Consider the following 24,864-nt stretch of genomic DNA (forward strand, 5'->3'; position numbering starts at 1 on the left):
CATCCATTTCACAGGTCCCTCAAGAAGAGAGCTCTAGATACCAATTGTAGTTTTCTAGTTTTGAATAACGAAGGAATATGAAAGAATAGAACGTAACGAGAGAGAATATGGCCTGCGAAAACTAATTTTATTAAAATGAGAAACTGATGTTATATTACAGATCAAAAGAAAAATAACCGAATGAATAAAATGCTCCTTAATTGTAGCACCACTACTTACTAAGTGAAACTAACTTGTCCACTAAAACAAAATAATAGATATTTTGATTTGACTTATTCAAACTTAAAACAAACAAAATATGCTAGCGGCATCCAAAGACACGTTTTCAATAGAGACCACCTTATTAGTGTTAATATAATTCATCTTTTATTCTTAAAATAAATAAATAAATATATATATATATATATATATATATATATATATATATATATATATATATATGAAGGTGAGAAAAACACAAGAAGGGGGTTGAATTGTGTTTTGAAAAATTCTTCGTTTCTCCTAAAAGCTGAACACACCGATCGAAGCCGAGTGAGACAACTTCGAAGTGATGATCGAATCTAAATGCAGCGGAATAAAACAGAGAGAGAGAAGAAGAACGACACAAAACAATTATCTTGGTTCCTTCCACAATCCGGAAGTAGTCCGGTCCCCCTTGCACTTCCAAGGAGATTTCACTAAGAGTAATATCGATTACAATTGCTCAAGCACACAAGCAAGAGACTTCCTTTGCTCAAGAACACAATCAAGAGACTTCCCGCTCAAGCACAACCGCAAGAGACTTCTTAACTAAACAAAATTACACAGAAAATTGTTTAAGGTTGAACACTTGATATACAATCGAGGTGCTCACAATATAAATCAGATACGGACTCAATGGACTTAAGAATTTCTAAGATATGACTTTGAGACACGTAAATTCTAAGTGAATGCGAGAACAATTTCAGCGAGAGGTTTGGCACTTGTAAAAATGTTATGAGTCTTTCGTTCAGCGTTCTTGCATTACCAAAACTCTAAGTCTTCACTCCTTTATATAGAGGTGTGAAAGAGACGTTGTGAAATTTCCCGCACACCAAAGAGTCGTTGTTTGAAGCTTGATCTTTCATCAATGATCTTTTGCACGATTTGGTTGTTGTCCTATGAAGAACCATTTTGAAATCCATTCCTTATCCAAAGGAACATCTATGCAGCGAAGCCGTATTCGAAGCCGTTTTCTTGTCTTGTAGCGTGGACACAAAACAGAGTAGTGGAGAAGGTGGTTGTACGGTTCGTACAATAGTACAATGTCAACGCTTTCGTCCAAATTGCAAGCACATGCCTTAAAACACCTTTGAAATGACCGTTGCAATGTTCCACTAATTTTCGTTGTGTTTTCGAATCCAATAGACGGCTTTTGCAATGTAGATTCTTCAATCTTTGAATCTTCTCGCAAATCCGGTTGATCTTCACTTCGGTGAAATGACTTCGATGAGGCGGCTTCGATGATGCGGCTTCGATGAAGCAGCTTGCGGCTTCGATGGTGCGGCTTCGATGATGCGGCTTCGGTGATGCGGCTTCGATAATGTGGCTTCGGACCTCTTGTCTTCGGGAGCACTATTCTTCGGGAGCACTATTTCTTCAGAGCGCTTTTACTATCTTCGGGAGCAGCTTGACTTCGGGAGCGCTTTCCACTTTCAGAGCGTATTGCCTTCGGAATCGTCTAAGCTTCATTTTCTTTTGCTCTTTATTTGCTCATTCGTAACCAATTAATGAAGTAACTTTTTAACTGTGGTCCCGTACACTTGAACAAATATTATCTAGTCCAATTTACAATTTTTAATACCTTGTTATCATCAAAACTCTTTGAGGTTCATTGTTAAACACATTTTGTTCCAACAATATATATATATATATATATATATATATATATATATATATATATATATATATATATATATATATATAGAAATAAAGTCATCAAACTTTAAGTTACCAAAATGAAATCTACTAGTGTTAACATCTGTAAAGATTATTTTTTGAATAATTTTAACTAAATTTTGATATCTAGTCAATATGCTTGTTGAAAATCACAAGCGATTGGGCATTAAAGAAACAAATTCAATTGTAATTTCCAACAACAATGACCATTCATATACGAAAAGATTATAGATCTTCTTGTTGTTTTATAGGCATATCTTCCCATATGTTACGTACAAATATACGTTGTGGGCCTTTTGAACAATGTTTGTTTTATAGGCATATCTTTCTCATGTTCCGTTTAGTTTTTTAAATTATTCCAAAATGAACATGTTAATAGATTAGCTATGGCAAGTTTTGTTTTATAGGCATGTCTTCCAAGGTTCACTTTGGTTATGCTGGATATGTGATTTAAAAGCTTGTTGACTTTAGTTGGAGGTGATCCCAGTCTAAGAAGCATGTACACATGTACATACATCGGACATGTCGACACATATAATAATTTGAGTATATAACAAATTCAATGTGATCACATGTGTCGGTGTCATACAGAATGTATCGGACACCGGACACACCTTCGATAAAAAATGTCGGGCTAAAGAGATCCTAGTGCTGGCAAGATGTATGGCAACAAAACTGAATCTAAAAGTAAGATGCTTTTTGTACTGGAGCTAAGGTTTGTTTCCTGTTATTGTTTAATGCTTCAATTTAATATCACTATTTAGTGGCTATTTCATTTGTAAACCCTAGCATTCAATAAAGATCAAAGAGCTAGCGGGAATGGATGATCCTGTTAAAGGTATTGGAAAACTACATGTAGCCAAAGAGTAAGTTAGATGTAAAATTGCAATCATAGTTACACGGTTCGCAATTCGCTCGGTACATGGTACGGTTTCGGGTATGCGGTTCGCCACTTTTAAAAGAATTAGATACGTGGGGGAATACATAGTCGGTACGCTGTTTGGATTCGCGGTACGTTCGAATATAATAATCGGTACGTTACAAATAAAAAATATTTAATTAACAAAACATAAAATAGATGTACGAAGATTGCCCCTTTAAATTTTTCTTTGGGGAAAAAGGACTTTGAACTTTGTAACAGTACGGGAAGATATTGCTTTACAAGAACAAAACTTAGTTCCACATCGGTTAATTTTAAAATATGAATTTTGCTCTCCACCCAAGGCACGTTTTGCTCGCACCCCGCAGCCATGTCAATTTTGCCCTTGCGCAAGTTAACTCACGCCGCGCAAGTTAACTCACGCTGCGCAAGTTAACTCACGCGGTTCCCGTTTTTGAACAAAACCCATCAGTCCGAACTCCAACCACCATTTTCTTTCCCTCCACCTTCAAAAACCCAAAAAGTGCGATTTTTTGGGTCTAAATCATCATCCCAAATCATTGCAAATCGTCGGGAAGCAAGTTTCTACGCTCATCAAGCATCAAATATCAGGTATTGTACCATCTAAACTCATCTCATTTTGCTGGTTTTCCCGCTTGGTTCGTCTGTTTTTCGTAGGGCATGGTACGCAAGTTAACTTGCGCATGTTAGCTTACGCGCGAGTTAATCGGCGCAAGTGCATTAGTGCCGCGTGACTTAAGTCACGCCACCGTGCAGCCATGTTTTTTTGAATTTTTGCGCCACTTTTGTTCTTGGTTAGCTAGTTCCGCAAGTAATTTATTTTTTCTTCCTTTGTAATTTTTTTTATTCAATAGATATTTAGGGAGATGGTTGACAAAGTTGCGGATGATGGCGTTGAACCGAAACCGGCCAAAAAAGAAGGTTCCGGCGAAGGTTCCGGCGATGTCAAACCAAGCTTTAATTTCAAACCATTTAAAGTCCAAATTCCAATTCAAGCTCGAATTGGTAAAATTCAAGAACCTAATGCGGTACCTACCGGTGTTATTTGTGAAGCTCGTGACACCGCCTCATTTTTTACAACAAATGCAAGATGGAGAGAGCGAGAAGAGTTACTTACTTGGGTTCGCGGACAAGGGGTGAAGGCCGGATTTGGTGTTTGTATAGATAAATCCATTATAAAAAGGCCGTATTTGACGATGCAATGTGAAAGGAGTGGGGTATACAAGCCACCTAAGACAAGGAAGAAACTGAACCTTGAAGGCATTGGCTCAAGGAAATGTAATTGTCCGTTTAGGTTGAAAGGTTTCTTTGATAAAGATACAAATGATTGGTGGCTTGCAATGCTTTGTGGAATGCACAACCATGACTTGGAGGTGGGAAAGTTACAAGGACACCTAATTGCGGGTAGACTTCGTGCGGAGGAGAAGAAAAAAGTTATTGAAATGACAAAGAGTTTGACGGTGCCTCGGAATATTCTCACCAATTTGAAGGAAAACAACAACGAAAGTGTGACAACAATCAAGCAAGTGTACAATGTGAGAACAAGATGGCGCAAGGGGGAAAGAGGTGACATGACGGAGTTGCAATTCTTGATTTCGAAGTTGGTGGAGCATAAGTACGTCTATTACACAAGATGCAATAGTGAGGAAACCACTCTTGAAGACATCTTTTTTGCTCATCCGGAGTCAATTAAATTGCTCAACACCTTTCCGACCGTTTTGGTCATGGACTCTACATACAAAACCAACAACTACCGAATGCCTTTGTTTGAGATAGTTGGTTGCACCTCTACAAGAATGACGTATTCCGTTGGTTTCGGCTTTCTTCACTTTGAACTAGAGGATAACTTTGCTTGGGCACTTACAATGTTGAAAGGTCTCTTGTACTCAAAAGACAAGCATGCCTAAGGTGATTGTCACCGATAGGGATGGTGCTTTGATGAAGGCCGTTGGCACGGCTTTTCCCGAGACATACACCATGCTTTGTTATTTTCATATTGGGAAGAATGTAAGGTCCAAGTGCATCACGGATTGTAAAGTGGTGCCAAAGCCTCCTAAGGGTACAAAACTAGACAAGAAAGAATTGAAGAAGAACAAGATGAAGAATAGCGATGTTGTTGAGAAAGTGGTGAATGCTTGGAGAGAGTTGGTTGAATCTCCCACGAAGGAATCATATGCAATTAATTTGTTGAAATTCAAAGAGGTATGCATGCCATTTCCGGAATTCATTAAATATGTCGAAGAAACGGTTTTGAACCTTAAGGAGAAATTTGTGAGGGCATGGACGGATAAAGTCTTGCATCTAGGGTGTAGAACCACCAACATAGTTGAATCCGCTCATGGTGTTTTGAAAAATATTTGAGGAGTAGCGTGGGTGATTTGGCATCATGTTGGGATGAAATCCACAAGATGTTGGCGGTGCAATTTGGTGAAATACAAGGTAGTTTCGGGAGGAACAAAACGGTGTTTGAGCACAAATACAAAAAGATCAAGATGATGAAAGAATTGGAGGGTTATGTTTCTAGAAAAGCATTGAGATTTATCTATGATGAATTGAAATGCTCCAAGACATTCGCATTTGGTGAGGAAGATTGTGGTTGTGTTCAAATGACATCCTACGGGTTACCTTGTGCGTGTATTATTGCCATGAAGAGCAAGCAAAAATTGGCTCTTGTCTTGGATGATATATACCCTCATTGGAAAAGGTTGTGTGTACAAGGAGAGAAGATTGATGATGACTTTTCCGTGATGGAGGAGTGGAATGGCATTCAAGAACTTCTCAAGAAAAGCCCTTACAATATGAAGCTCCACATCAAAGAGATGATGCGTCAAATTGCATTTCCGGAAACCACATTTTTGTCTCCGCCTTTGAAAAAGGTGGTAACCAAGGGAGCACCTAAAAGGAAGAGGACTACACTCAAAGTGTCATCAACGGGTCGAATCCCCTCTAGGTGGGAGACCATTGATTCTCAAAATCCAGATAGTCAACCTTCACAACCAAAGAGGTCACTTCCAAAGAGGAAAGGTGCACGCCTTGGCACTTACTCCCGCTCACAAGCTTCATCCTCCACTTCAAAACCGTTTTGGAATATCCTATACATTTCACAAATTCCAAATATCATGAGGCCTTTTGTTGAAGAAATTGTGAATGTTAAAGGGGATGGTCATCGTGGATTCCGGTGATAGCTAGGCACTTGGGGATGGATGAGGAAGATCATGTATTGATTCGTCATGCACTTATTCAAGAGTTGAGAAATCATAAGAGTGACTACATGCCGATATATGACACGGAGGAGCGTTATAACATAATCTTGAATGGTTTATACCCTCCTAAACGTACAATTGGTGTTGCGCCTCCAGATAAGTGGATGACCACTCCGGATATGGGTCACATTATTGCTTCTTGCTACAAAAGACCCGTTGTTCTATTGACTTTGTCCGAAACGACGGGTGGTGTATGTGAGACATTTTTCCCAATCCGAAGTGCTCCTCCACTTAATCCACATTCCAACATCATGTGTCTTTGCTTAATTCCCGATCACTATCTTCATGTGATTTTGAAGGAAGGTTGTCCGTTACCACCGAGTTGTAAGGAGTGGATGAACAACAAGATTGGTGAGGCGGAGAATTGGCATTTTGCATTTTTGGATAGACAAAACGCTTTCAATGAACTCATGTCTAAGGAGCCTAAGCCGCCAAAGAAACCAACAAATGAGCACAATCCAATTGTTTGTGGTGATACTCCCACCCCGCAAAAAAAGGAACAAGAATTTGAATGGACGGAGGACATGGAAGAGGACGGCAATTTAGGAATATCACTAGACCTCTTAGATAGGTTATAATAGGTTAGGAAAGTTATAGGTCGGTTGGTGTTCGTCCTATTTTTTGGTGGTATTACACCCCGACATATTTTTTGGTGGCCGGTTATGTAATTTGTATATTGTGGGCAATATGTAACTAATATATATATATATATATATATATATATATATATATATATATTAAATGAAATGAATTATTTTTTTTGGTGGCCGGTTATGTCACACCAATTATTGCTTGCATTACTTACTTTGTCTCTAATTATTTGTAATTTGGATCGTTTACGTGTCATTAAGTGTGTTTAAATGATTACGGGTCATTACCGACGAATTTGTGTAATTTGGACTGTTTGGATCGTTATGTGTGATTATGTGATTGTGAAAAAACGATGTTTTGGTGTAATTTTGATGCACCAAGTCGTATTATCCAATAATATTGTTAAACCGACGTAATTAGGTTCAATTACGAGCATTTTAGGGTTTGGACCCAAACCGCATTCAATGCACATCGGTACAACATTTAATGCCGTACCGATATATCGCAGTGCGTGAGTTAACTCGCGCAAGTGTAATACTATGCGTGAGTTAACTCACGCGGTTTTTTTCATACATGCCTATGCGTGAGTTAACTCACGCAAAGGTTTTTTTCATACATGCCTATGCGCGAGTTAACTCACGTAGGGTTTTACACTTGCGCATCTTAACTTACGCAACGTTACTTAACTAACGCATAGTATTACACTTGCGTTAGTTAACATGCGCAGTGGGCAAAATTGGCATGGCTGCAGGGTGCGAGCAAAACGTGCCGGGTGGAGAGCAAAATTCTTAAAATATTGAGAGGTGAGCTTGGCTATAAATTAAGAGTCTACAAGCTTGAGAGGCATAACATCCAATGCATTGGCTTAGTGGGTCTATCGATGCTATACTTTCTTAGTAGTAAAGTATAGCTCTGGTAGTTAGTGGGCCCATTGATGCTGGTCTAGATCAACGTGCAGTGTAAACTGTACAGTTTGAAATAAACATACCAATTATTTGTTAATTAAAAGTGGTGCATTCAACTTCTTAAAAGTTAAACTATATGTTTTTCAATGTAAAATTGCCCTTTTTGGGTTCCTTAACATGTGCCCTCAGACACAAGTTAACATGACCCTTAGTTTAAATGTTCATATTTTTCCCATTTGTTTACTGGGTTAGGTTTTCCCAAATTTACAGAGAATTTGGGCGAACCAGTTTGCGGTTCCCTAGGAGGGTCAGTGAATTATGTGACTCTGGTTGCAATACAGTTAGTGTTGATGAAAAATGAAAAACTTTAATACAATAGAATTGTTATCAAATATGAAAATATTATTTTGGTTTTCATTTCTTAGTCCATATTATATATCCTTTAACACAGTGAAATGGTTCCACTCAATTGGAGTAGAAATGCACATGAAATTTTATTGATTTACTCAAAGAAGCAAACGACATTACTCAATAAGTGAGGTTTAATGAAAATTTTGATTTTATATATGGGGCTTTTTTTGTGTGCAGATGACATGTTGCCTTTTTGTACGTAGGCCTAAAACGAGGGATTTAGTGACCTAGCTCTTGGGCCGACCGTGAGAATCAGTACTCAATAAGTAGAGTCCTTGCTGATAGAGAATATTTGGGTAATACAAGAAATGCAGTAAAAAGTTATATGAAGAACAAAAGGGCGGGACTAGAGAATCTGTACCTTATTCAGTGATATATGTATACGCTCATTCCTTGATGTTCACCTTTGATCCTCACCACTCTCGTGTCCACGTGTCTCGTTGTTATAACAAACTCGCTGCCCTTATTTGACGACTTTGTTTTCTTTATTGGGATCATTACACACAGTCTCGGTGCAAGTGACATTTTATACAAACTTTTTACTTGTTTTTAACTGTTATCTGCTACACATTTTCATAGCAATTTCTAGGAACTAATTTTCATACCATACGCTTCTCCTTTTGTGTTGTTTACACATTTTCGATGTGGAACCTGCAAACAAACACAACATGGTGCTGCGAATATTATATGTGGGAGTATGCATTCACATTCACTATTCTCCTATTATTATTGTAAAATGTGTATATATATAGGAATAACTCTAATCACCAATCAGGACTTCGTAGTCTTTGGCTAAATTTGAAAGATATGAATATCAATTTTATTTGTTCCATTGCTTGAACAATCTATTCATTCTGATGAACTACTATACATATTTGAAAGATGTTCCAAATTCTGTTCTGGTTCTGGTTGTTATTACCATACGTGACTCGGACTTCTTGAGCATTTCTCCACCCTGTTAACTGTGTCAGCCCTTTTATTCTTTTGTTGGAATCATGTTTTTCTTCTTGAAAGTTAAAACCAATGCCAATTATTGACGTAATCACTGTACCTTCTCAGATTTAAGATTTAATTTGTAAATTAGCCTTTCTTTATTTTCATTATGGGTGAGACACGAATATCAAGCTCTCATAATCAATATCACATTTGAAATATTTAGTTTTCAAATACAAGTTCTTGTATCTCATATCTCAACCACATGCTCCAAGAAGCTCTTGTCAACTAATATGAGTGGTGACAGTTCCTCTATTCCTGCTAGGTGTTTGATGTTTGTTGAATACATATGTATTTAAGAGGATCATGAATATTAAAAGGATCCTCGGCTTTTGCGACATAGTCCCAATGTTGTCTTCACCGTGCGCTCACAACACATAGGGAGTAAATATCCCCTGCAGTCGTTGCTTCTGGCTGCTACTGCTTTTATTACCCTGTCGTCGCTGCATCATCTTCCTCGTACGACGCCATCTCTCTAATTGTGCTAGTTGCTTAAGTTGAAGATTTGGACCATATAATATGATCATGAGAAATACATAATGTATTAAAAATTATGGTTTTGTTAAATGTGATAGTGCTTCATGTGCATCTAAAAAAGTATCATCGTCATTCTAACAGATTCTCAGCACAAAGACCATAAAAGCAGCTAGAGACTTTGAATCTGGGTTGATATAAAATGTCATGACTTAAACTAATGGGATAATGAAAAGGCTTATAGTTTCTATACTGAATGAATTAACCTATATAAGCATTGAGATAATAATAATACTAAGAAAAGAGAATTGAATTGAATTGAATTGAATTGAGAATGAAAAAGAACATACCTCTTGGAGAAAAAAACGAGAGAAAGAAAGTTTCACTCACCTTATAGCACTCTTGAGTCCCACATCGATAAAAACTTAAACATCGCACACCAAGTTTACCTATAAAATAGCATTCGTCTCTGTTACAATTCAGTGTAACTGTTTGGTTGGACCCAATTACTTTGTGTTGTCCTCTTGGTATATTGATATTTGATATAGTGTAGTTGCAAAAAAATGATTTTAAAATGATTTTAATATTTTAATTTAATTTAATTTAATTAATCAATTTTGGGAAAACTAAGAATCTACAAATCTTTTTCGAGTGGCCAATTTTAGCTAGGTTGTCGTAATTCACATAAATAATTTTTTAGTAAATAAAAAATATTTTTCTGGTGGTTAAAATAGGGAAGTCCTAAGAAAAAACATTTATCTACATTCAAAAAATTTAAACCTGAATTTATTGTTACCAATATTAGTTGCATTTAGATATTAACATCATTGTTACATTTAGAAAACAAACTTGTGGAGTTCTTTGAAATGTTCAAATTCAATTCAGATTGTTGCAAACACATCCACTACAATAATTTTCACACAAATGTTGCCTCTCGCAAAGAGGTAATTTAATATTGCAGCTACGCACCCACTACATTGTGCAATAAATCCCCCCAGGCTCTCCACAACAAAACCAGAATCAGGCTCTCCTATACTTCTGAGCAGACTACTTCCTACTAGACTAAACAACTGACTGATTACATAAGGACCACACACACACACCAACACTAAACTCGTTCTTTACTCCACAGAAGCAAAATATAACAGATATGCAGACATCAAGTGCCCCCTAAAAACTGAATTTCTTCTCCAAATTCTTCAAAAGGCACGCCGATCATACCACCACCACTCCAAAACCTTCAAAACATTGCATAACCTGACTCCCAATTTAGAAGTAATGATTTTAACCATCCCTGACTAGAATGTCAGCCTGAACTAGATATGAGATCACCTCCATCAAACATCTCCCGAACTTCTGACTTAGCGCCAGCTCCTAAACAAGGTAGAGGGTTAGTCCACTAATGTAATATTGCATATCCAGACCCAAGGTTTTAAATAACGGTAGCGGTTTCGGTCGCGGTCGCGTTAAAGTTGTCGCGATTTCGGGTGTTACGGATGTTACGTTACAGATTGCGGTCGTTGCGGTGTGAACTAATCACCACAAATATATATTAAATAATTTATTCTATTATATAGTGTATAATAACTTAAATTGAACTATTATTTTATATATTTTAAGATGGTTAAAATAAATATAATAATTACAACATTATATAACACGAAAATAGGCGATGAAATGAATATGAGAAACTATTGGCTCATCACAGTCTCTCATTTTCTATTTTTTCTTATGAACGATGTTGTGTTTTTTGCTTCCATAAAGGTGTGTCGCATTCGTAACCGAGTTTTACGGTTATATCGGCTTTTTGTCACGGTCGTGTTTCGGTATGATTTTTCTTCTCACCCTAAAAACAAGCAAAAACGGTAACGGTGGCCACCTATACCTTTTTGTCGCGGCTGTTTTCACGGTAACGGCCCGTATTTAAAACCTCGTCCAGACCCCCCGATGATTTTGATTGCATCTAGTTCCAGGAAAGCATTTTAACCTGTTCTGAAATGGTATCAGTCGAAACACTTATATCGTGAAATTTTTTCGCATTCCTAGCCCTCCAAATACACCATAGACAAGGAAGTCAAATCATTCTTATACCCAATTTTGTCTCTTTCTTACCTTGGATTATTCAAGAGAAAGAACAAGATGAGAACTACAATTGTTAAGCTATACTACCGAAATCCCCATCAAATTGGTCAAATCCAACCACACCTTATAAAAAACAGAACACTCAAAAATAAATGTGATTTTGTATAGCTCGCTAAGCAAAAACCGCTACTTTCGACGGAACGAAACCATGACATATATCTTGAGTAACAACTGTGCTTGCACAAGAAAGCTTATATAAGAGACCTGCATATGAAGTCAAATGATATAGTTAAACTTCGAATCATGTTCTAAATCCACTACAAAAGGATAACCAACTAATGCGTAAAATATATATTAAACCATCATTAGAGACATATTGGGGTTAATAAGAAAAATTGACCTAGATATTCATGTGAGAAATTTTAGAGTAGTTTGTCGAAGTATTAACTTGATCACAATTCACCAACATGATTGGACCTATATTGATCTCTACAAGACTATAAAAACAATAATTTGTTTAAAAATATGAAATAAAGATGAGAGGTGTGTGTGTTAGGGCCGTCCCTATGTATTTGGAGGCTCGGCTCTCATTTAAAAACAGGCCCCTAATCAAATAAAAACATAATTTTTTTTAAAAGAGCAATTATCGATTTAAATTGAAAATAAGATCCGTAACTATTAAAAAAAGTCAATATTGTGACTAACACAGAAATATTAATATTCTAATCAATAATATAAAAATACAACTTCAAGCGAATATCTTTATCAATCTTCTAGGTTATTTTTTCCTTAATTTGTACAAAGGTAAAAATAAAAGGTTTATAATGTTTTTTTTAGAGAATAATTATAATGTTTTTTTTTTGACAAAATAATTATAATGTTTGTTCTCTCAATTAAAAAAATTATAATATTTGTTGTTAGCGCTTCACTATTTTATACGATAAGTATGGGCCAAAAATTATAGGAAGTGTTCTACCAAAAATAAGAAAGGAAAAAAATTATATTGTATTTTTAATTGTAAATATATAATCCAATATGTTAAGGACAATTTGCCTGAATTGGAAAGAGGATTGAGAATAGATGAGCCTCAAATCCATGATAAATTATGTCCAAATCATAAAGCTCTCTCATACTAAAAAACATAATTAAAAAAGAAAAAGGAAGAAAAAAATTAATTAAAGAAAAACATGAGTTTTGGGTTAATTATAGAAGGAAAAAGGGAAAAAATGTTAATTAAAAAAAAAAATGGTAATGTAATTAAAGAAGAAAAAAGGAAAAGAAAAAATAATTAAGAAAAAAACAATGGTTCAGAGTTTCAAACCCAAGTCCTAAACATCACAAATTCACACTCTTACCGCTAAGCCATTACCGCATTACTGATATCAAAATCGCGCTACTTGTACATAATATTAGTTTACTTGCAGTATATACAAAAAAAATATTTGGGCCCCCAAATTTTGGAGGCCCAAATTTCGAGAGCTGTTTGCACCCCCTCATGGCCGACCCTGGTGTGTGTGTCTATATATATATATATATATATGTATGTATATTCGAGTAATAGCCACTCAATACTAGCATTACATATTGTTAATCAAGGTTTAATCAACAAACTTGAGTTGTAAAGACCGAATAGTTGCATAAATCATAATCATCAATTTTATATCATGAGTATCAAGAACTACTTGTCAACCTGAAAATGGTTATTAGAATGGAACTAATAACTAGTGATTCTTGTACCCAAAAAATAAAAAAATAACTAGTGGTTCTAATTAAAGAGAATCTATTTGAATAATGGTTACCATATTTGTATGAGTTGATACATGTTTTAATTGAACCGAACCTATCTAAATTGTTTGCTTTGATACTTATTTATATATATTATTAATCAATGCACTTGAGACCCATGAAGATTAAGGTCTTATGCACTTTTGTTGAACACTGTTGTTGAACTCACAATTAAGGTCAAGCAAAATGACAATTCCATTATATCAAAGTTTGTAATTTGGAATGATAATTTATAAAAACAATAATTTATTTAAAAGAAAAATATGAAGGAGGGTCGGAGATTGGATTTGGAATGATAAGATGAAATAAAGATGAAAATTAAGATTTGAATTTTATTTTTAATTTTTTTCTTATTTTTTTATTATTTTTAATTTAATTTTCATTTATTTAATTTAAAAATGATTTTATGGTTTTTAAATTTTTTTTAATTTAATAATTACACACGTGGCATGCCACGTAGGCATTGACCGGTCAAAATTGGCAAAAAGGATCAAAGTTGCAAAGAGGCTAAATCTTAGGGGGACAAAATTGTAGTTTTTGTACTTAGGGGTTAAAATTACAAGTTTTTGAAAGTTAGGGGTGGAAAAATGCACTTTAACCTAATATATTTGTTCTTAAAAATTTTTAGAGTAGAGTATCCCAAGAGTGTAGGTGACATTGTTTGCTTGCCTCATAGTAACATGCTTTGAAATAAATGTAACAAGGCTTTACAATCTCCTAAAATAGTTTCAAATACAACTAAATTGGTAAGGTTTCCAATGACATTATCCAACACAAGTTTGTAATTAAGATCGATGGTAACACTCTCGATGCCTAACTCACCCATCCCCAAAGCATAGCATCATTGTAAGGCAGAAAACTGCTGCTATTGACATTTTGTATTTTGCTACATGTGGTTCTAAATATATCTCTTATTAATGTTATCATTTGTCATGGAATTTGAAAAGTCAAACTATAATAATTTTTTCTTAATACACGTGCTGATTTTTGTTAGAGGTTCATATATAATAACATACAGAGGAAGTGTATTATATATGGTCTCCAAATTGCTTGGAATAGGAGATTTGGACAAATCAACTTTATTTTTTGATTTGGATAAGGTTGAGGGAAGATAAGGTTCAAAGATTAGTTTTCTAGTTTTCTATCCCAATAAGAAGGTTCAATTAGATAGATGGTTAGACTGCATGATAAAATACACCTAAGCCAATTCTATACGACAACATAAATTAGGGTTAAATATATGTGTAGTGTTCAAATCCTCTCCATTTCTTATAATAAATGTTAAAGTTCATTACTATCCTATAATTTGACCTAGGTATAAATATTTAATTAATGTCACATATTATAGAAATGGATACATTTATATCATGCATTTATTACAAAACTATAGTAATGAATATTGTCCTTTATTGTAGGAAATGGAGAGGATCTCAACTCATATTTGTAGTCTTTCTAAATATATCAATTTTCAAAGTTGAGTAAGAATGACTTGAGATTCTCATATGTATTTAAAAGTTTATTCTAAAGTAGAACTCTGTCTTGAATGATGGTCGTCATTTATGTTTTTCATATGTTGCAACAATAACAATAAGCGATATTCCTCTCTTTGAAACGTACGAACAATGAGACAGTTTTTATATACATTATTTGTATAACTAGTTAGCATTTTGGAATGTCATGAAAATATATGATACCGCAAAACTCCTGCAATATGTGATTTTCCGTGTTTTTAGACTGATTTGCAATTTTAATTTGGATCAAATTTAAGTGCTAAGTTAAAAAAAAAACAAGAATAATGATATATTTTTTTTTATTTAAAAAGTAATTAAATATCGTTCCTTGTACTTGACACTATACTAGTTTTAACCTAAGGAAGATGAATGTAATTCTTGTTTAAAATGAATGTAATTTTTAAATTTTTAAATAATTTCAACTAAATTTTAATATCCTATAACTATGTGATTGACTTTGCAAGAGATTACAAGCGAGCTGATGTCGTCTTCCTTGCTCGGAGCACAACACATGGTTATCCAGAACGGATAGGGTCGGAGATTGATCCTCGTCTGCTGAAGAAAAGAGCGGAGGACTCTGAGTAGGTGGAGTTCCATGATACGCCTTGAGTTTCTCAATGTGAAATACCAAGTGAATCCAAGCATCAGACGGGGCCAAGGGCGCACATGACCTAAGCATGATTCCTTTCTCTTGCTTAAAGAAAATATCGTTACACTTTATTCCAGCAAGATGATATGAGGTAGACTATGCTCAAAAGAGTATTAATTTTGAGAGCATTATTTAGATACTACAATTCTCGATATCATACGATACGATTATAAGCTACTAAAGCAAACTAACCGATACAATTATAAGCTACAATACTCCGTTTTGTTACATTTAGAATATGAAGCTTAAGCAAAGTACTATAATATTATTTAAAAAGGATTATTTTTCCATATGCAAGTTACTGTTTTATCGGAATTAGAGTCGGTAACTTCCAGGGAGGGTTGTATGGAAGTTACTGTTTGATTAGAAGACTCATCAAACTATTACTCTGAAATCAGCTGATAGGGTTTTAATAGAAGAAAGCAACCATGGAGTTCAATCGTTCAATACCAAGGTGTGGCATAAATTTGTTCCATTGAAAGTTGTGGATTTTCCTTGGTGGGCTATACAAAATCGGATTCCTTTAAAGGTTAACTTGTTTAGAAGAGGAATCATAGGCAGTAAGGAGCTGAATTGTGTTGGAGGTTGTGGTGTGCAAGAGAAAACATTGCCTTAATTTTTTTAGTGCTGTTATTTTTCTAAGGTGTGGTTGGATTGATGGCCAGATGGCGATTAAGGCAGTATACCATAACAATTGTAGTTCTCATCTTAATTCTGGAATAGTCTAAGGTAGGAAAGAGACATGATATACAGAGTTGGAAAAAATGTACATATTCCGGAAATGCATATAGTGTGATTCATACTTCCAAATACAACGAGGGAATCAGCGAATTAAGCATAGAAAAGTTCTAAAAATTTGATAGAAAATAAATTCAAATTGTAATCATAAATTGAAAGCCATATATCTAAGAAATCAAACCTCGGATCAGTGGCAGTAGCTTCACTCAAACCTTATTCTATTCATCTGTCCAGACAGTAATCCAGCCAAGGTTAAACCGTACCGTTATCCTCATAGCCCAAAAGCACAAAAAGAATTGATGGTGGCTGAAATATTGACTACAAGCCCTTTTTTCTCTCCCTTGTTTGTCAAAAAGAAGGATGATATCACTGTGAAAGATAGTTTTCTGATTCTCACTGTGGATGAGTTCCTTGATGAATTCCACGATGCAAGTCATTTTTCGAAGCTGGACTTGCGTTATGGTCACCACCAGATCCTTGTGACACCGGAGGACAGACACAACCGCTTTCCGTACTCATCATGGGCTGTACAAATGGCTAATCATCCCTTTTGGCCTCACCAATGCCCCGACTACGTTTCAAAGTCTCATGAATCAGGTATTCAAGCACCTTCTGCACAAATATGTCCTTGTGTGTTTGTGATGATATACTGGTTTTTAGTCCATCTTGGTCTGCTCATGTTGTTCATTTACTAGAGGTTTGCTGCACATCCACCGTTTATATGCCAAAACGTCGAAGTGTTCTTTTGTCATCACCAAGGTTGATTACTTTGGACATACCGTCTCTGGTCAAGGGGTTTAAAAGGATGAATCCAAGGTTAAGGCAGTGTCCGGATGGCTTTTACCTATCAATATCAAGTAGCTCCATGGGTTTTTAGGATTGAACGTTTATTATAGTCGATTAGAGAAGCATTATGCATCAATTGCCTTTCCCCTCACCATCTTACTAAAGAAGGATATTTGCATGGAGTTCTGAAGCTACTACAACGTTTCATGTTTATACAAGGTCATTACGCGAGCATCGATTCCAGCTTTGCCGTATTTTTCTCAAGTCTTTGTGTTGTAGATGTATGTTCCTGGCTCCGGTATAGGGACTATCTTGAGTTAGAATCGACACCCTATATCTTTCTTTTTGTAGAAACTGACCTCTAGCATGCAACACAAGTTGGCCTATGTTAGGGAGCTTTTTGCCTTCACTGAAGCTTTGGTAAAATTCAGGCGTTACCTCTTGGGCCACAAATTCGTCATCCGGACTGATCAAAAGAGTCTGAAGTCACTCCCGGACCAAACTATTCAAACACCTGAGTAACAAGGGTGGCTTCACAAGTCCATTGGCTTTTAATTTTGACAAAGACAATTTAGCAGCCGAAGCTTTATCCCGCTCGTTTATGATGGTTCTGTCAAACCAACAATCTCTTTCGCTGCAACAAATACATCGGGCCATTGCTGCTGATGTTATTTAACTGCTTCAAAGATACAATGCTCAGCTGGTACACAACGAGATCCATATTATCAGATTCAGTATGACTTCATCACGGGGATGTCACTTTCACATTGCTTTAAGGTCATTATGTAGTTATTGACTGTTTCTCAAACTATTCGCATTTCACATGGCTTTGAAGATCTCTTTAGTGTACTTCGTATGGACTATGGAGTGATTCATCAATAAAAGTCCGCCTATTTTACAATTGATTCTCTACTGTTATATTGCATTCTGTACCACAACAAAAGGAAACACATCATCTATGAAGCCCCGATACACACGATACCGATACGATACGATACCGATACGGCGATACGGGAAAATTTTCAAAATTCCGTATAAGTGCACAATGTATAAACATAACTAAAAATGATAATAAACAAACATTCACATTAATGAAAATGATCAAAACAAGTGACAATTACATATTTTTTCCGCACAAATTAGATAGAATATAGCTAAACATCATTAGTACCATCCAAAGAGAACATCATAAGTACTATAAAAAAAAGAACATCTTTGTATAATGTTGACTACTTAACAAGTTAACACTAATTTATATCGAAAACAAACAGCATAAGAAACATAACATTAGAGAGAAGAGAAACGAGTAGAATTCAATCGGTGGTAATGGTTAGAAGAGAGAATAACTATTGCTATGTGGTGACGAGAAACCTTATTTTTTAGGTTAGAAGAGACAATATGATTTTGATAGCGCTTCCGGACTTGTAGTTTTATTTCTTATTATTTTATTTTTCTTTTTTTAAAGGAAATATGTAAGACGAAGTATAGGTGTCGGAGTATAAGTAAGCCGTGTCGAAGTACAAATTAGTCGTATCCGACACATATCGGTCATTTTTTTCCTTCAAAAAATAAATATTAACTGCCCAATACTTCTCCGATACGCGTATCGGGACGTATCCGACACGTATCGGTCATTGTTTTTCAAAAAATAAATATTAATTGACCGATACTTTTTTGATACGTGTATCGGAACGTATCGGGGTGTATCGGTATAAAATGGTTTTTTCTATAACTGTTTGCTAGTATACAATGAAAAGAGTTAGAATTGCTAAAATATTCGGTGTTGATTCATTTATTGATATATTTGCAATAAATCACTTATGTAATTAATGTTTCGAGCATTTAATTATGCTTATTTTTGAGAAATTCGTTTGATAAATTTTGATTTTTATATAGTTAGCTCCTCCATCCGTCCAATCGTAGCTTCACCTCTGATTGTGATCCTTCAGTTCCACCACCTTGGTTGGTCCTCCGGTACACACATTTCAGTAATTTCTCAATATCAAGTATTCCCTTCGCTGTCATTGTGCTCGAGACTTAAATGAGACCCCCAATTGAAAACAAGGCTTAGACTTTACATGATCATAAGTGGCTTGATACCTCGGAAATTATATATCAACATCCAAGCTATATCAAAGGAACTTTGACGCAAGCATCGTCTTTTGTGAGAGATAATTCTAATGAACATGATGATGTAAATATTTGTAGTTTCAAAGCTTGTATTCACATCACACTCATATATGAATAAGCATTATGACACACATATGGAATGCTTAAAGTAAGCAGTTTAGATAAATTTTGGAAATTAAAGAGAAATAGTTAAAAGAACTATTTCTAAATCACATAAGCACAAAGACATGTATTATATAATTATGTGTGTTCAGAGAGAGATATAGACCATCCAGCAGCTTGTTGGATTTGGAATTGGATTAGATATTTCTTTGGATGTTTGATTTTCTGTTCAGCCATGTAGTATACGAAAAAAGTCCCACATCGAATATGTGTAAGAAACAGGCACGGAGTTTTGCTTATAAAGTAACAATGTATATCAGTTTCAAACATATAATTGGGGACCCATGTTAGTTACATGCGTTGTCTCATAATTTTAACTGTTTTATAACATCTCATTGTCCGAATTTTGTTTTTTTCAAATTACAAGTGATTGCATTTTTAAATGAATGCCCTTTGGTGTTAGTCACTTGAATTTTGAAAAAAAACAAAGTTTGGATAATGACCGTATATAATTAAACCAATTTAAAGTTTTCAAAATGAAATTGAGGAAAAGTTTCATGAGTAAACTTTGTTTGGAGACTGAAATTGTTGAACAAATTGTTTGTATATTTTTTTAAAAATAATTTGTAAAATAAATAGTAGGAGAACAATATCGTGTAAGAGAGAAGCATTTAAAAGAACGGAAATGCTTGATATCGCGACAAGAGTTTCACGAATGATTCACGAATGAGTGATTTACTTCCATTTGCAATTCTTTTTCTTCTAGCTTTCCATTTGAAAAGAAAGATATATCCTAAATATTTTATCTACTTTATTATACGTATCTTATGTCTGCGGTGCTACATCATCACCGCTGCATTAAAATGAAAGATGTGTCAATTAACCATTATACCCTCAATGGCAGTGAAGATGACACTGGTGATGGCGGTGGTTCCTATCCTAGAATATACTTTGCACTTTATGGTAGGTGAATGAGATATTTTGATTTTATTTTATTTTTAAGACAAAATTATAAGGTTGGTTATTCTCTCCGGGAATGTAGTATACCACAACTAGTCCCACATCGAGTATGTGATAAAACAGTCACAAAAGTTTACCTATAAAATAATAATGTATATCATCAAATGAGTCATAGTTGGGGGACCCAAATCTCATACATTCGTTGTCCCCAAGATTTATATGTTTTATAACAGGTCATTTTTCGGTTTTTGTTGCTAGTGATTACGAGTCACCTCCGACAACAACTAGGCATGGCAATGGGGCGGGGTGGGGACGGGTTTTACCTTCCCCGTCCCCATACCCGATTCTCGTATATTTACCCGTTACCCTACCCATACCCAACGGGGATGAGAAATTGAATCCCATCCCCGTCCTCGACGGGTTCGGGTATCCCCGCCCCATCCCCGTCCCCTGAATTGAATAATTTTTTAATAAAAAATAGAAGTTTTTTTGCATCCCAAAAAGCAACGTTGTAATACATTATCTAACAATACACTCACTTTAACATTTGTTAGATGAAATGATTTAGTTGATCCTTTAAATATCAATCGTAGTTTTTATTAACATAACAATTATCAAACAAACTAACATGACAAATCACATAAAGTAATTTTTTACATTTGGGACGGGTTTGGGTATGGGTTCGGGGTGGGTACCTATATACCCGTTACCCATCCCATACCCGTAATTTGAAATCGGGGAAAACCCATACCCATACCCAAACCCGGTCAAAACGGGAAAAATCCGTCAAATTGGGTTTGGTTTGGACGGGTAACCGCGGGTATGGGTTTTGTTGCCATGCCTAACAACAACATGCATGATGACTGTATATAATTAAACTAGCTTAAAATTTTCAAAATAATATCTTTTTTACTTTTATTGTTGATAAAAATCTTACGGTCCATCCTTTCGTGAATATAATTTCAGTTTTACGGTCATTTATTCTTGTTTATGTCACTAAACCATGTCGATCCCCTTTACTTTGAACTCCAAACGTTATTTTTACAATAAGACCTCATTTAAAGTAAAAATCAACTTATTGATGCAGGATATCAAACAAAATTATATCCACTCTACATGAATCCCAAATAAAGGTCTCACTTACAATACAAGTAAAATTTACATCTAACAATTTAATTAAGAGGAAGTTGAGACATTGCAACACAGGTTGTGTTACTTAGTCCAATGTCATTTCCCAGAGACATAAAAAGAGGATTGATGTTCAATTTTCTATCAGACAACTTGTTCTAAATCCAAAATTGAACAAGTTCAAAGGTCTCACTTTATAAGTAAAATTTACATCTAACAATTTAATGAAGAGGAGGTTGAGGTACTGCAACATAAAATGTGTTACTTAGTCCAATGCCATTTCTAATTTGTGACTTGCAGGATTGTGGCCTTCAGTCTAATATCTTCTTCTTTGATTTGGTTAACGACGGCGAGATGAATTGTGTCTCACAGACATAAAAAGAGGATTGATGTTCAATTTCCTATCAGACAGCTTGTTCTAAATCCAAAATTGAACAAGTTCAAAGGTCTAAACAATATCATAATGTGCTCAAAAAAACTACATTCAAGTTAGGTTACCATATATCATCACACAACTGAAAAAGGATGACAAACCTTAGTTCATGTACAAAAGCATAGTTTTATCATCCCAAAATAATTCATACCTACAACCATGAGTACTCTTACCAACACTGAGATTACTATTTACTACCTACTAAAGTCAATAAGCCTTGAAATCCACATCCTACATAAACAAAGTTAACCTTAAAATAAAACTTGCCATAGCCTTAATCTATTAACATGTTCATTTTGGAATAATTTAAAGAAACTATTTCACTTCCATGTGCCTAAAATTTGATTAAAATTGATTCAAATTACAATCATAAATGAAAAGGCACTTATTTAAGAAATTATACCTCAAATCAGCCATAGTAGGTCCACTCAAACAAAGCCTAGAAGAGAAGAATGAAAATACTAACAAGCAAGCATAAATTATTTATCAAACAACTCTATGAATCTGTAAATAAGTAGGACTGTGTGACATTAAAGGTTTGGTTCAGTTTCTTAAAGATTGGGTGGTGCCCTTAGATGGAACACCTGCTGAAATTTTCGAAACATTAGACAGTCGAATTATTTTGCAACTAATTAAATTAACAAGTTTTAATTTTTGAAGTAAAAACAAAACCATAATCAATTTTCAAGTACAACATGCTATTTCTAACAAGAATTTTTATCGCCAATGTCCCACGAATCATTGCCGACCCAATGAAATCATGTTCTGGCCGCAAAACACGGGATAATGGGTGTAATGGAGGATAGACTTTCTAATATATAACACTTTGTGATCTTATCGTGATTTATTTTCTCGCTATGTTAAGCATTACTGATTCAAGTATAAAGTACATTTGACTAACAGAAAAATAATTTTCAAGAATATTAACCAAATGCATTGTAATTGGATTATACTCTACAGATCTCTTTACAATTTACAGCTATGAAGTACTAAACTTGAAAGAAATACCTCTATGGTGGAACCTCAACCGTAAATGAAATGTAATCACATGAGGTCAACGTTTTGACATGGTCTGCAATGAGGTCCCTCCAGGCTCCATCTGAATGCCGCCAACAAACGACCATCATAACTGCGAGAGATATCAAAAACTGGATTTGGCCAAAGAATCGATTGAAGAAGAGTATTTCTATGTCTGAGAAGAAAATAATAGATAGTATCGCATAGAGAAATCGGGGGTCTGTTTTAATAAATAGATAAATAGATTTGAAATTCCATTAAATGATAATAGGTCAAGTATTTTCACCACAATCTAGACTCACATGGAGGTAAAATAGCTTGAAGTCTCTTTCTGAGTTCTGCTGACAGTCAATGATTAAACATATATATTTCAATTCATTGTTCCATTGTTGTCTACAAGGTCAATTACTTTGTATCCTAGCAATTCACTAGGGATTTGAAAATTCCCTTTTGATCAAGTTCTATCTGGACAACTTCATGTATGCGCCTTTTACAGCATACATGTGCTACTGCTGAAGTGTACTGCAACTTCAACGTTGCTTCGATACTTCCCAGGCATCAATGAGCATATATCCCGACTTTCCGGAGGAATTTCACTCTCTCCTTTTCTGATGTGTTTGCAAACCCTTCCAGATTACCTCCGCATCGTTTCCAAGATCATTTTGTACCTCTGTTGGAGGGTAGTAATACAATTAAGGAATCTGGCTGAAATGTTTACTCATGTATATTATTCATCCCGATACAAGCCCTATTTCCTCTCCTGTGTTGTTGGTCTAAAAGAAAGATGGCACGTGGCATTTCTGTAGGGCTCTGAATTTTATCATTGAAAAAGATAGTTTTCCGATTCCCACCGTGGATTAGTTTCTCGATGAATTACATGGTGCGAGTCATTTTTCGAAGCTGGTGTGTTACATTCCGGATATACCACTAGATCCTTGTGACACTGGAGGGCAGACACACAACCGCTTACTCATCAAGGATTGTATGAATGGATAGTCATGCCTTTTGGCCTCACCAATGCCCTGGCTACATTTGAAAGTCTCATGAATGATGAATCAGGTAGTCAAGCACCTTCTGTGCAAACCTGTCGTAGTGTTTTTCAACAATATACTGGGTTTTAGTCCATCTGCTCATGTCGTTCATTTACAAGAGGTGCATCTCCCGTCTATATGCCAAAATGTCGAAGTTTCTTTTGGCATCATCACCAAGGTTAATTACTTTGGAAATACTGTCTCTGGTCAAAGGGTTGAAATGGACAAATCCAAGTGTTGGAATGACCTTTACCTATCAATATCAAGCAGCTCCGTGGGTTTTTGGGGCTTTAACTTTTTGCTTAAACCATATAGAAACTTGTAAGCATGAGGGAGGCTATTACAGCAGCAAAATCTAATTTGAAATGTAGTAGTAGTTGCAAAAATTAATTGACTACTTGAGTTTGTGATTGTTAAGTTTTTGTTACTCAAATAGGAGCTCCTATCGGTTTTTATCAATTGATTCGTTTTGCAATTGTTGTAATGTTCATGAGTGGTTGGTGCAAAGCGAATTTTCATAGAAATTTTCAGGGTCCTTGGCGCCAGTCTTTGAGCTGGTGAAGTTATTTGGAGCACTTCGCTTCAGTTGCAGTGGCAGTATGTCAACATATCGAGCAGCTTATGATATTCTATCATCTTATTGCAGTTAAGTCTTGTAACGTACTGTGTTTATAATCAATTACTATTGGCAGTGGTTTCATAAAAAAATTATGTTGTTGGTTTTATGAGGAGTTTGTAGTTGCGTTCATCGATTTTGGTTTTGCATGGGCATTTTGGTTTTAGGTGTTGCTGTCTTTGTTTAAATCTTAGTAGCTCTCTCTACCCTTCCTTCTGGCATCTCTCTCACAAGTCCCACATCGAAATTGTTTAAGCAGCATAGAGGAATATTTACTTATAATTTAAAAAATAAAAGTTTATACCGTTATTATAAACATACATTTGGAAAGTCCTGATATATATATTTTTTTTGTCAAATAGTCTAGTGGCTAGAGCTTACACAATTAAATTGTGGAAAGTCCTGACCCCATCATATAATATGCAATATCCCTCCCTACCA

The 24,864-nt window shown here is 35.3% G+C and overlaps 2 protein-coding genes and 1 pseudogene across 2 annotated transcripts; all 3 read left to right on the forward strand.

Moving 5' to 3' along the window:
- The first annotated feature begins 3,684 nt into the window (after positions 1-3,684).
- On the forward strand, positions 3,685-4,725 carry LOC146899376 (protein FAR1-RELATED SEQUENCE 5-like; annotated as a pseudogene).
- A 501-nt stretch (positions 4,726-5,226) lies between these two features.
- Positions 5,227-6,000, forward strand: LOC146899377 (uncharacterized). Its single transcript, XM_085736756.1, has one exon. The coding sequence runs from the start codon at positions 5,227-5,229 to the stop codon at positions 5,998-6,000; it is 774 nt and encodes a 257-aa protein (XP_085592882.1).
- Positions 6,001-6,017: 17 nt separating this feature from the next.
- On the forward strand, positions 6,018-6,659 carry LOC146899378 (uncharacterized). The gene has a single exon (XM_085736758.1). It carries the CDS (start codon positions 6,018-6,020, stop codon positions 6,657-6,659), a length of 642 nt encoding a protein of 213 aa, XP_085592884.1.
- Positions 6,660-24,864: the final 18,205 nt, after the last annotated feature.

This window comes from Medicago sativa, chromosome 8 (assembly GCF_051527215.1).
Source record: "Medicago sativa cultivar Bolivia chromosome 8, Bolivia_mono, whole genome shotgun sequence".
Taxonomy (NCBI): Eukaryota; Viridiplantae; Streptophyta; class Magnoliopsida; order Fabales; family Fabaceae; genus Medicago; species Medicago sativa.

Coding starts and splice junctions, on each gene's coding strand:
- LOC146899377 (XM_085736756.1), top strand. CDS start 5,227: ATGTTGGCGGTGCAATTTGGTGAAATACAAGGTAGTTTCGGGAGGAAC.
- LOC146899378 (XM_085736758.1), top strand. CDS start 6,018: ATGGATGAGGAAGATCATGTATTGATTCGTCATGCACTTATTCAAGAG.